At 39.4% G+C, this 14399-nt stretch overlaps 1 protein-coding gene across 1 annotated transcript; it reads right to left on the bottom strand.

Moving 5' to 3' along the window:
* Positions 1-2522: 2522 nt before the first annotated feature.
* Positions 2523-13918, bottom strand: LOC130914712 (tRNA N(3)-methylcytidine methyltransferase METTL6-like). The gene is made up of 5 exons (XM_057834147.1): positions 13462-13918; positions 10537-10671; positions 8608-8778; positions 8391-8532; positions 2523-6315 (listed from the first exon to the last, which is right to left on the bottom strand). Exons 1-5 carry the CDS (start codon positions 13738-13740, stop codon positions 6173-6175), a joined length of 870 nt encoding a protein of 289 aa, XP_057690130.1. The 5' UTR covers positions 13741-13918; the 3' UTR covers positions 2523-6172.
* Positions 13919-14399: the final 481 nt, after the last annotated feature.

The raw sequence follows: 14399 nt of genomic DNA, 5'->3' as shown, positions 1-14399 counted from the left end.
GTATTTTGTCTCAGATCTAATATTGAACAGACGTTCCTATTTAGAGGCATTTTGTAGTCCACACGCCGATCAAAGCATTAAATCTGCTCTTATTTCTGCCTTTGATGATAATCCATCCGATTGGGATGAAACATTTTGGATTCTACACGCTCTACTGACCCCATGGATGGCAATTTGTCCCTTGTCAACTTATGGGGACGCTTCGGTAATGAGCTAAGTACGTAAATAAAGGCCACCTTGACACTTAGGTGCTCTTCCGACAACGAGGGGAATAACAGGATGTGTGCTAGTGTTGGCGTGACACGTAGACCACAGGAAAGGAGACGGGAAGTGTCTCCACCTTGATAATTCTCCGAGGTTGTGACAGTGGCAATAAAAGAGGACATGTTGAGTAAATGGTTAATAGTGTCATGCTTGGTAAACAGCTGGTTTATTTATTACTATATACAGTGGGGCAAATAAGTACTTAGTCAACCACTAATAGTGCAAGTTCTCCCACTTGAAAATATTAGAGGCCTGTAATTGTCAACATGGGTAAACCTTAGGCCTGTCGCGATAACAAATTTTAGTGTGCGATAATTTATCTCATAAATGATTGCGATATGCGATATTATTGCGCCACCCCACATAAAAAAAAAAAATTTTTTTACAATAACAGTGCGAATATAGTATATATTAATAGATCAAGTACACCCATTTAAACGCAATATTTACTCTTAAATTAAAAAATACTTTTTAAGAAATCACAACTAAAACCAATAGACCATGCCTCTTAAGTAAAAGACAACGATATTAATACCGTACAGAAACACAGAATAAATGTGTTTTTCAAGAAAAAATTAAAAAATTGCACTTAATAACTTAAGCATTTAGGAAAATGAAAACTCTTCCCCTCATAGCTTCTGCAACGGTGTTCCATAGGGATGCAACGATACAGTTAAGTCCCGGTTCGGTACGATTTTCGATACGGGGGACACGATTTTCGATCCGATTCAATACATTTAATGCTCTGGAAAAAAAAAAATTTTTTTTTTTTTTTTTTTGCTAACGAGCAAAAATTAAATTGCCATCATATAAACATGCATTTTAGTGCATAATATTTATGTGCTTACTTTTTACTGATCTGAAGAAATTTAGTATAAAAGTGCTGAGAACAATCTTTACTGTTTGTAAAGTGAGGCGGGGCACACTGATGATTGCTACAGCTCTCTTAGCAGCTAGGTTTACTACATGAGCAAGACATCCTATTTGTGGTACGAATTCATCTGTGTCACATACTGAATTAACAATATTTGCAGCATTATCTATAGTCACTGGTATGGATTGATTTGGCCTTCTTAACTTCCATTCGTTCAGTCATGGCGGTTTATAATTCATCGATGTGGTATATGGACTACGTGTCCCATAATCACTCTGGGCTCACGTAGCCAATGGAATGGGACGTAGCACATCTAGTTTGCTATTTCGTTATATCTAGTGTGTGCGCGCATTTAAAAAGTTAGCAAACGCCACAGAAGTCAGGCCTGCTCATAACTGCACAACACCAGCATATGACAATCGGGACGAGTTTGAAGCACAGTGCTCTTAATTTGCCACTCAATGTTCATCATGTCAATTCAGCTGTCCGTTGTCAAAGCGAGGTTGTTCGTAGCAGCCAAGTCGGTAACAATGTTTTGGCGGACTTCGTTGTAAATATCCGGTGTTGTGCCGAAAAATTGCCGCCCCCCGTGAAATGTCACCCCTGACGGAAGCGCCCACACGTCAACAACACCGGCACGCCGGGGATGGTCCGCAGTCAATCCGGAGCACTGACGCGGTAGGTATACGTTGAACAATAATGGGAACTATTGGCTCCTGCGCTATTTTTTGCCGGACATGGAACGAAGATGCATTTTGCGCAGTTGGTAACAAGGAATCCGAACTTTTAACAGCACGTCTGCCGCACGCACGTGCACGCGAGGCGATAAATCGCAGCAGAAAAATTACCGCCTTCATTTTTATTTATCGTGCGATAAATGGAATTATTGCATATTGCGACAGGCTTAGTAAACCTCAACCATGAGAGACAGAATGTGGGGGAAAAAAAAAATCAGTTTGATTTTTAAAGATTTATTTTATAAATCATGGTGGAAAATAAGTACCGTGCTTGGTCAATACCAAAAGTTCATCTCAATACTTTGTTATGTAACCTTTGTTGGCAATAAAGGAGCCCAAACGTTTTCTGTTACTCTTCACACACTGTTGCTGGTATTTTGGCCCATTCCTCCATGCAGATGTCCTCTAGAGCAGGGGTCCCCATCTACCGGGCCGCTGACCGGTACCGGTCCGTGGCGCATTTGCTACCGGGCCACATAGAAATAATAATTTAATAACGACCGCATTCTGGCTGAATTAACCCTGTGCCCCTGCTTAACACAACGATATCCCTGTCTACTCTAGATATAATACTCGTCATAGAAATCCATTGATTGGACTGCTAGCAGTACATCTTGTTTGTTTATGTAATATATATATGTGCGCTTGTCCTCGATAATAACGTATTGCAAGGCCGCGGGCGCAGCACATTTGTTCCCGGAAATAATTAGCCCCCACACAAGCGAAGATGACTGGAAAACAGACGTCTTTGGAAATATTTTTACGGCGAAAAGGGCACCTGACGAGCCTACAACCTCGAAGACCCACGAACTGCGAAGGAGTGGATTCGTGACCCGTTTGTGAATAAACCGAGCATGTCTGTGCAACAGGAAGATCAACTTGTAGAGATCGCAAATGACGGCGACCTTAATAAACGTACATTTGAGACAACAACTCTACCGAGGTTCTGGATCAAAGTCATTCTGGAATATCCTGACATCGCTACGAGAGCATTGAAAACCTTGCTACAATTTCCAACATGGTATCTTTGTGAAGCGGGCTTCTTAATGTTTAACGACAAGGCGAAGTTGTTAATGGTGAGAGCGGCGTGCAGTTGTTGTGTGCAGCTTACATGGCAGGATGTATCTGAGGAGAACTTTTCCTTCCATGTCCTTCCATGATCAAACGTAAGTTAATATTCCTTTCTTTCAAGAAAGATTTCTGGCTGTCAAAGAGGTCTAACTTCTTCTAACGAGGCTCCACTCGTAACCGGTATTAATGGCACCTGTTTTTAACTCATTATCGGTATAAAACACACCTGTCCACAACCTCAGTCAGTCATAGAGCTGGGAATCTTTGGGCACCTAACGATTCGATTATGATTACGATTCGATTATAAAACGATTATTGATGCACCCCCCCTCCTTTTTTTTTTTTTTTTTTTTTTTTAATGTTTTGTACATTAGTTCCAAAATTGTTCAAAACTACTCTCACGCTAAACCACACTACTATTTCAGTATCAAGTTAACATATAGCAGTAAACAAATATACAAAAATAACATTGAATAAAAAACTCCAGTCCCCATTCTGTATCAGCAGCTTTAAACTACATTCAATTAATTTAATGTTGTGAATCAACCATTAAATTTGTTAAAATTGCTCCCGTTATTCCAGAATTTCTCTTTTGTCTACTTTCGACATGTGAAAGTTTTAAAACTATTTTAAAGATAGATTCAAGTCAATATTTTACCGATTTAGGAGTATTTTAGATAAAAAGTTAATTAGGTTTGCTTGGAAGGTTCGCTACAACAGCCTTGCAGCGAAGTGTACTGCTCTAAGATGGAGGCCGTTTATAACGCCCGCATCTAGCTTTTTGTAGATGTGCTGCTAACACTACCAAATCTATATTGCATCTAGTCCTATATAAATGATATCCACCGTAACATATGGATGTACTTTGGAGCAGATTTTCGGCAGCAGTCAGGTATGTTGTTGTGTTTTTTTATCTCGTTGCATGAGTTGAGCTAGAGCCGTGAGTTGAGCATTGGCATTACCCGAGGGGCCGGGTAATGGGAAGCATGATGTTTAGCTACTCTCGCTCCGTTCCGTCCCGAAGACCGCACGGCGCGCTGAGTGTTGTGTACTTCCGCTTTACTTGGCATATTTCAATAATCAGAATTTGGATGTTTGTGAATCGTTCTCGAATCTTCCACGGCCGAATCGCGAATAATCTAAGAATCGGAAATTTTGCACACCAATAGTCAGTCACACTCCAAACTCCACTATGGCCAAGACCAAAGAGCTGTCCAAGGACACCACAGACAAAATTGTAGACCTGCACCAGGCTGGGAAAACTGAATCTGCAATAGGTAAAACGCTTGGTGTAAAGAAATCGACTGTGGGAGCAATAATTAGAAAAAGGAAGACCACTACATATAATACAAGACCACTGATAATCTCCCTCGATCTGGAGCTCCATGCGAGATCTCACCCCGTGGCGTCAAAATGATAACAAGAACGGTGAGCAAAAATCCCAGAACCACACGGGGGGAACTAGTGAATGACCTACAGAGAGCTGGGACCACAGTAATAAAGGCTACGATCAGTAACACAATGCGCCGCCGGGGACTCAAATCCTGCATTGCCAGACGTGTCCCCCTGCTGAAGAAAGTACACGTCCAGGCCCGTCTGTGGTTCGCTAGAGAGCATTTGGATGATCCAGAAGAGGACTGGGAGAATGTGTTAGGGTCAGATGAAACCAAAATAGATTTTTTTGATAGAAACACAGGTTCTCTTGTTTGGCGTAGAAAGAATACTGAAGTGCATCCGAAGAACACCATACCCACTGTGAAGCATGGGGGGGGGGTGGGGGACCATCATGCTTTGGGGCTGTTTTTCTGCAATGGGACCAGGACGACTGATCTGTGTAAAGGAAAGAATGAATAGGGCCATATATCGAGAGATTTTGAGTGAAAATCTCCTTCCATCAGCAAGGGCATTGAAGATCAGACGTGGCTGGGTCTTTCAGCATGACAATGATCCCAAACACACAGCCAGGGCAACAGAGGAGTGGCTTCGTAAGAAGCATTTCAAGGTCCTGGAGTGGCCTAGCCAGTCTCCAGATCTCAACCCCATGGAAAATCTGTGAAGGGAGTTGAAAGTCTGTGTTGCTTAACAACAGCCCCAAAACATCACTGCTCTAGAGGAGATCTGCATGGAGGAATGGGCCAAAATGGCAGAAACAGTGTGAGAAAACCTTGTGAAGAGTTACAGAAAACGGTTGGCCTCCGTTATTGCCAACAAAAAGGGTACATAACAAAGTATTGAGATGAACTTTTGGTATTGACCAAATACTTATTTTCCACCATGATTTGCAAATAAATTCTTTGAAAATCACACAATGTGATTTTCTGTTTTTTTTTTTTTTCTCCACAGTCTGTCTCTCATGGTTCAAGTTTACCCATGTTGACAATTACAGGCCTCTCTAATATTTTCAAGTGGGATAACTTGCACAATTAGTGGTTGACTAAATACTTATTTGCCCCACTGTATATTGTCTAAAGGTTGTGCTACAAAGTATTAGGCTGAGGGTACCAGTACTTTTGTCCAGCCCATTTTTGGAGTTTTGTGTAAAATAATGATTTTTTTTTCATTCTCTTTTGTTTTTTTTCATTCCAAGCAAAGTAAATGAAAATATTACTACCAAAGCATTTGTAATTGCTTTCTCTGATATATTGCACTGGTATTGATAAATAAATTAGTTGCCAAACAAATAAGATAATGTAAACTACAGTCAAGTCAGGAAGATGTAATAAAAATATTATTTTTGAAGGAAAAAAAGTCACCCATTTTGTTTTCATTGTTACTTTCAACATGCTTAAAACAACCTCAGGGTAATTGGTAATATGTATCCGATTAATCGTTTAGGTAATCGGCTGATTAATCGATTATGTAAATAATCGATAGTTGCAACCCTACTACCTGTGATTTTTGTGTTCATAATTCACTGCACATTTGTGTCGTGACTTCAGTCGTTTTAAAGGTGACGTTGTCACGACAGTCAGCGAAATTGTGGAAGTTATGTAACCGCAAAGTAAAAGCCTCAGGCAGGACTGGTCACATGACCTTTTGCAAAGCTTTCACTTCCTGTCGGCTTCCTCAGGATGACTGTAGGGCACTTGTCATTCAACAAAAACAAGGTTTTTTTTTTGGAACTGTACTTTTAGATCTCAATATGTCATTATGTAATGTCATCCCTTCTAAAAAAAAAACAACAACTTTATTTATATCACAGTAAATATCAAGCAAAACGGTGACTTTATGATTGTAGTTTGATAAACTTGCTTTGCAAGAAAACTCTGGGAACGCAAAGTCCTTCTTTTTTGTTGACAGTCTCCCGCCGTACGTATTCGTTGGCGACGCAGCGGAAGCCCGCCTCAGAGAATAGCGCCGCCAGAAAGTCTGGAAACACACAGATGTGGGGTGCATACTAGTAAACGATGCGCCTTTGTGTTGACGATGATAGACGTCCAATCATGTGGCTTTTAAAAACCAAAAATAAAATTCTTTGAATTAGTTTATAACTAGGAAATGTCAAATCCATTTGATTTGGGAGGGTGGGCAGCGGATGAACGAATGTCCAAAGTCGTTAATGACAGCCAATGAGCTAACTGTAGAGAACCTCATGTTAGAATTTTGGTCAAAAGAAGCAAATTAAGATTATTTTCTAATATACATTACAAACATACAATCATGTGAAAAAAATCAGGACCCCCCCCATTACAGTGGGGCAAATAAGTATTTAGTCAACCACCAATTGTGCAAGTTCTCCTACTTGAAAAGATTAGCGAGGCCTGTAATTGTCAACATGGGTAAACCTCAACCATGAGAGACAGAATGTGGGAAAAAAAAAAACAGAAAATCACATTGTTTGATTTTTAAAGAATTTAATTCCAAATTAGAGTGGAAAAGAAGTATTTGGTCACCTACAAACAAGCAAGATTTCTGGCTGTCAAAGAGGTCTAACCTCTTCTAACAAGGTCTAACGAGGCGCCACTCGTTACCTGTATAAATGGCACCTCTTAAAACTCATTATCGGTATAAAAGACACTTATCCACAACCTCAGTCAGTCATACTCCAAACTCCACTATGGCCAAGACCAAAGAGCTGTCGAAGGACACCAGAGACAAAATTGTAGACCTGCACCTGGCTGGGAAGACTGAATCTGCAATAGGTAAAACGCTTGGTGTAAAGAAGTCAATTGTGGGAGCAATTATTAGAAAATGGAAGACATACAAGACCACTGATAATCTCCCTCGATCTGGGGCTCCATGCAAGATCTCACCCCGTGGCGTCAAAATGATAACAAGAACGGTGAGCAAAAATCCCAGAACCACACGGGGGACCTAGTGAATGACCTACAGAGAGCTAGGACCACAGTAACAAAAGCTACTATTAGTAACACAATGCGCCGCCAGGGACTCAAATCCTGCACTGCCAGACGTGTCCCCCTGCTGAAGCCAGTACACGTCCAGGCTTGTCTGCGGTTCGCTAGAGAGCATTTGGATGATCCAGAAGAAGACTGGGAGAATGTGTTATGGTCAGATGAAACCAAAATAGAACTTTTTGGTAGAAACACAGGTTCTCGTGTTTGGAGGAGAAAGAATACTGAATTGGATCCGAAGAACATCATACCCACTGTGAAGCATGGTGGTGGAAACATCATGCTTTGGGGCTGTTTTTCTGCAAAAGGACCAGGACGACTGATCTGTGTAAAGGAAAGAATAAATGGGGCCATGTATCGAGAGATTTTGGGTGAAAATCTCCTTCCATCAGCAAGGGCATTGAAAATAAGGCGTTGCTGGGTCTTTCAACATGACAGTGATCCCAGAGACACAGCCAGGGCAACAAAGGAGCGGTTTCGTAAGAAGCATTTCAAGGCCCTGTAGTGGCCTAGCCAGTCTTCAGATCTCAACCCCGTAGAAAATATGTGGAGGGAGTTGAAAGTCCGCGTTGCCCAACGACAGCCCCAAAACATCACTGCTCTAGAGCAGATCTGCACGGAGGCATGGGCCAAAATACCAGCAACAGTGTGTGAAAAGCTTGTGAAGAGTTACAGAAAACGTTTGGCCTCCGTTATTGCCAACAAAGGGTACATAACCAAGTATTGAGATGAACTTTTGGTATTGGCCAAATACTTATTTTACACTATGATTTGCAAATAAATTCTTTAAAAATCAAACCATGAGATTTTCTGGGGTTTTTTTCCCACACACTGTCTCTCATGGTTGAGGTTTACCCTTGTTGACAATTACAGGCCTCTCTAATATTTTCAAGTGGGAGAACTTGCACAATTAGTGGTTGAGTAAATACTTATTTGCCCCACTGTATATAGATACTGTATATAAAGAGACCCATTCGGATTGAACATCTAGCGCCGTCAATGGCAGCCAATAATTTAAGGGATTTATGTCTAATATTTATAGTACTAGTTCTTGTGAAAGCATTCACATATTCAGGAAATTCAAGTTCCCACCTTTGGAAAAGAAGTAGGATCTGGTCCCGTCCTGTCTTACGTAGAAATTTTCTGCCAATTTGCTGCTAGCTTTGAACCTCCGCATCGCATGATCATGAACGCCGTAGTCTCGGAAGAGAACAGCGCCGCCAGTTTTCAGCGCCTTTGAGGAGAACGGCCAAGAAATGACGCTCTGCTCGGACAACATCGAGAATTCAGTCGTGCATGATGAATTCACCCTGTGGATATTACGCACGGCCAGCGCCATCTTGTCGGGATGGATGGCGGACAGCACGAAAATTAGTGTGGCGACGTCAACGCTACCCTCGGGAATGTTGTCTCGCAAGTCGTCGCGGGTCAGGTCGCACTGGAAGACGGCGCAGCGCTCGGGAGAACAAAGGGGATTTTTCTGTTGGCGAAAAACAATTCAGCTTTAAAAGTAAAGTCTTTCGCTTACACAGTGCCTTGCAAAAGTATTCGGCCCCCTTGAATCTTGCAACCTTTCGCCACATTTCAGGCTTCAAACATAAAGATATGAAATTTAATTTTTTTGTCAAGAATCAACAACAAGTGGGACGCAATCGTGAAGTGGAAGAACATTTACTGGATGGTTTAAACTTTTTTAACAAATAAAAAACTGAAAAGTGGGGCGTGCAATATTATTCGGCCCCCTTGCGTTAATACTTTGTAGCGCCACCTTTTGCTCCAATTACAGCTGCAAGTCGCTTGGGGTATGTTTCTATCAGTTTTGCACATCGAGAGACTGACATTCTTGCCCATTCTTCCTTGCAAAACAGCTCGAGCTCAGTGAGGTTGGATGGAGAGTGTTTGTGAACAGCAGTCTTCAGCTCTTTCCACAGATTCTCCCCATTGGATTCAGGTCTGGACTTTGACTTGGCCATTCTAACACCTGGATACGTTTATTTTTGAACCATTCCATTGTAGATTTGGCTTTATGTTTTGGATCATTGTCCTGTTGGAAGATAAATCTCCGTCCCAGTCTCAGGTCTTGTGCAGATACCAACAGGTTTTCTTCCAGAATGTTCCTGTATTTTGCTGCATCCATCTTCCCGTCAATTTTAACCATCTTCCCTGTCCCTGCTGAAGAAAAGCAGGCCCAAACCATGATGCTGCCACCACCATGTTTGACAGAGGGGATGGTGTGTTCAGGGTGATGAGCTGTGTTGCTTTTACACCAAACATATCGTTTTGCATTGTGGCCAAAAAGTTCAATTTTGGTTTCATCTGACCAGAGCACCTTCTTCCACATGTTTGGTGTGTCTCCCAGGTTGCTTGTGGCAAACTTTAAACAAGACTTTTTATGGATATCTTTGAGAAATGGCTTTCTTCTTGCCACTCTTCCATAAAGCCCAGATTTATGCAGTGTACGACTGATTGTTGTCCTATGGACAGACTCTCCCACCTCAGCTGTAGATCTCTGCAGTTCACCCAGAGTGATCATGGGGCTCTGGGCTGCATCTCTGATCAGTTTTCTCCTTGTTTGAGAAGAAAGTTTGGAAGGACGGCCGGGTCTTGGTAGATTTGCAGTGGTCTGATGCTCCTTCCATTTCAATATGATGGCTTGCACAGTGCTCCTTGAGATGTTTAAAGCTTGGGAAATCTTTTTGTATCCAAATCCGGCTTTAAACTTCTCCACAACAGTATCTCGGACCTGACTGATGTGTTCCTTGGTTTTCGTAATGCTCTCTGCACTTTAAACAGAACCCTGAGACTATCACAGAGCAGGTGCATTTATACGGAGACTTGATTACACACAGGTGGATTCTATTTATCATCATCGGTCATTTAGGACAACATTGGATCATTCAGAGATCCTCACTGAACTTCTGGAGTGAGTTTGCTGCACTGAAAGTAAAGGGGCCGAATAATATTGCACGCCCCACTTTTTAGTTTTTTATTTGTTAAAAAAGTTTAAATTATCCAATAAATGTTGTTCCACTTCACGATTGTGTCCCACTTGTTGTTGATTCTTTTCCACTTCACGATTGTGTCCCACTTGTTGTTGATTCTTGACAAAAAAATTAAATTTCATATCTTTATGTTTGAAGCCTGAAATGTGGCGAAAGGTTGTAAGATTCAAGGGGGCCGAATACTTTTGCAAAGCACTGTATAATTATTTGACGAGTTTTTCTCTGTAAAATCTCACTTTGACAAAGTCGACAGCTCTGGGTGAGAAGTCGCAGGCGTAGACAAAGATGTCGCGCTCGTCCTCCAGGAGGGGGAAGATGCAATTCCCGACGCCGCATCCAGCCTCAAGCAGTACCAACCTCTGCGACTCACACTAAAAAAAATACAAAAACATTGTAACATCCTTTTTTTTTTTAAATAAAATCATTATTTTTCAACAGTTGAAAATACATTGAGAAAAAAAAAACGTAATTCTATTGAATTAATATAGTATGATTTGTATTTTTAAAAATGACAATAAGATTATTCTTTACAAGTTAAATTGAAAATATGAAATCACCCAAAAATGAGATTACGTCATTGAAGTTTCTACAAATATAGTAATTAAAAAAATAAAATGAAATATTTTCAATCTACAATGTAATTAACTTCCCGCATTAAGCAAAAAATGAATGCAACACAATTATTTTTATAAATTAAATAAAACAAACATTTGAAAATAGAAAATAAAATGACAACAAATGAGATTACACCATTGGCATTTCTACAAGTTTAAAAAATGAAATTGTGTTTGATTAGTATTTTGAATGTGAAATTGTTTTGTTTTGTTTTTTAGTAAAAAAAAAAAACAAATACAATAAAATTATTTTTTTAAATGAACTGATAAAAATTAGGGCTGTCAAACGATTACAAATTTTAATCGAGTTAATTACAGCTTAAAAATTAATTAACCGTAATTAATCGCAATTCAAACCATCCATAAAATATGCCATATTTTTCTGTAAATTATTGTTGGAATGGATAAGACATAAGACGGATATATACATTCAACACACGGTACATAAGTACTGTATTTGTTTATTATAACAATAAATCAACAAGATGGCTTTAACATTATTAACATTCTATTAAAGCGATCCATGGATAGAAAGACTTGTAGTTCTTAAAAGATAAATGTTAGTACAAGTTATAGAAATTTTATATCAAAACCCCTCTTAATGTTTTCGTTTTATTAAAATTTGTAAAATTTTCAATCAAAAAATAAACTAGTAGCTCACCATTGTTGATGTCAATAATTACACCATGCTCACTCTTGGTACTAAGCCATAAAATCATTTGAACCCAAACGCCAGCAGAGGGAGCCAAACACCAAAAAACAAGTAACAAGCGGACATTACACTGTACTGTCATTTTAGTCTGTTTGCGCGGGGCATGTGCGTTAATTGTAGAGGTGTGCGAAATTTCCGATTCTTAGATTATTCGCGATTCGGCCGTGGAAGATTCGAGAACGATTCACAAACATCCAAATTCCGATTATTGAATTATACCAGGTAAAGCGGAAGTAAAACACACTCAGCGCGCCGCGTGGTCTTCGGGACACAATGAGGAACGGAGCGAGAGTAGCTAAATATCATGCTTATCACTACCCGGCCCCTCGGGTAATGCCAATGCTCAACTCACGGCTCTAGCTCAACTCATGCCACGAGATAAAGAAACAATAACATACCTGAATGCTGCCGACAGCTGCTACAAAGTACGTCCACATAATGGTACGGTGGATATCATATTTATATTGGACTAGATGCAAAATAGACTCGGTGGCGTTAGCAGCACATGTACGGAAACCTAGACGCGGGCGTTAGTAAACGGCCGCCATCTTAAAGCAGACTTCCCTGCAAGGCTGTTGTAGCAAACCTTCCAAGCGAACCTAATTAACTTTTTATCTAAAATACTCCTAAATCGGTAAAATATTGACTTGAATCTATCTTTAAAATAGTTTTAAACTTTTACATGTCGAAAGTAGACAAAATAGAAATTATGGAATAACGGGAGCAAATTTAACAACTTTAACGGTTGATTCACAACATTAAATTAATTGAATGTAGTTTAAAGCTGCTGATACAGAATGCGGATTTGAGTATATTATTTATTGTTTGTATTTAACTGTTAACTTGATACTGAAATAGTCGTTTATTTTATTTAAGCCTGCGAGGCATTTTTGTTTTTGTTTTTTTTAACAGTTTTTGTAACTAATGTACAAAACATTAAAAGCAGCTAATAGCGGGGAGGGGGGTCATCGATAATCGATTTATAATTGAATCGTAACCTCTGAATCGTAATCCTAACCGAATCGTTAGGTGCCCAAAGATTCCCACCTCTAGTTAATTGCATAAAATATTTTAACGTGATTAATTAAAAAATTAATTAATTAATTAATTATTAATTATAAAATACATTTTGACAGCCCTAATAAAAATACAAAAATTTGACAAAATAAAATTCAATAAAAATCAAAAATCAATTTTAAAAAGATTTTAAAAAATACACTTTAAAGGAAACGAAATACTGTAATTGTGTTTAATTCATCTTTATAATAAACATTTTAAAGACACACTTGGTAGCTTCTCAGTTTTGGTTGATTTTAGTGTCGCCGGCTGACAGAAGCTGCAGTGTTTTGCCTTAAAGAAGACAGATGTATGATGACTATTTATGTGTATCCTAGTAGCCTGCTTTTTTTCCCCCCTCTTCAGACAAAACTTTTTGTCTCTTGTTGCTCTGCCAACTTTGCAGAATTCGTGCAAAAGCGTTCGCATGTACGTCGGTCGGTCTTTACAATGAATAGGGAGAGGGGAAGTTGACGTATGCCGTAAAGCAGTCAGCACATTTGTAGGTTTTTTTCTGTGGCAGGTTTCCCGACACCCTCCAAAAAGTTAACTAGTGCTGGTGAAAGCGGTGCAGATCCACTCAAGCTATAAAAGCGGTGTCATTCAATTAGTTTTCAGTCGCATATTATCACAAATTTTATGAAAATATGTTATAAAGGTTGAAAAGTTACCAAGTGTTGCTTTAATTCATTGAAAAAAAAAAACACAATATTACATCGTCAACGCTGCGTTCAAACTTTAAACTCTTGCAGTTTCAAAAAAAGTAAACAAAAACAAACCTGTCTACACGTCTTGAGCTCCTCGAACTCCCTGCTAGTCCAGTGTCTATCCTTGAAAAAATTGGTAGTATTCCTTTTGTAGAACAAGTCCCAATTCTTCTGCGCTTCTTTCTCCAGCTTAATTTGCTTAAAAGCAGACACCAAACTTTGCTCTCCTCCATTTTTATCTTCCGCAAGGCTTAAAAAGTCTTGTTTGTTGACTTCATCTTCCACGTTGTCTCCGTCGCAGGGTGTGACGTTATCACCAGGAGACGACGTTTTACTGTTCAAATCAGCCATTTCGCGTTAAAATAGCTTTTAGTTGATCGTTAAGTATATAATGTAAAGTACATATTTCAATTTCTAGTCTAATATAAGACGGAGATATGACACAGTGCTAAAATTTTAGTCAACGAACTAGGAAAATCGAAATATATGTGTATCCACATCCATGTTGTCCATCTGTTAAAATGTTCCGTGTAGGAACTAAACAGCGGGCGACATTTCAAATGTTCCGGATATAAAAAGACAAAATAACGCCCAAAATAAATGCATACATTTTAAAAATGCACATTCATTTTATATTTGTGTTTATTACTTTTGGGATTTAAAAAAATAAAAATGACAAACAATTGATTTTCGACGTTATTTAATTAATCAACGATAGCTAAACTAGCTAGCGTCCACTGTGAAACAACTCATACATTTTAAGACTTTGAAAACGGACACAAAATGTATCCTAGCGACGTACAAACACATCATGTATCGTTATAGTCAACTCTTTTAAGTCAGACGCTGAAGTCCAAACAAATCCACAAAAAGATTAGTTGTTTTATTCTTCTTTTTATACTGGGACGATGACATCTTGGACGTCGTGGTCCCTTCCAGCCAAGCATTATGATGAGGGGAACGTCATACAACACGTTAACCATGACGTCAAGTGCTTTAAAAAAACACTA

Source organism: Corythoichthys intestinalis, chromosome 4 (genome assembly GCF_030265065.1).
Source record: "Corythoichthys intestinalis isolate RoL2023-P3 chromosome 4, ASM3026506v1, whole genome shotgun sequence".
Classification (NCBI taxonomy): domain Eukaryota; kingdom Metazoa; phylum Chordata; class Actinopteri; order Syngnathiformes; family Syngnathidae; genus Corythoichthys; species Corythoichthys intestinalis.
Note: the sequence above shows the minus strand (reverse complement) of the source record. Positions and strands in the feature narration are given on the sequence as shown.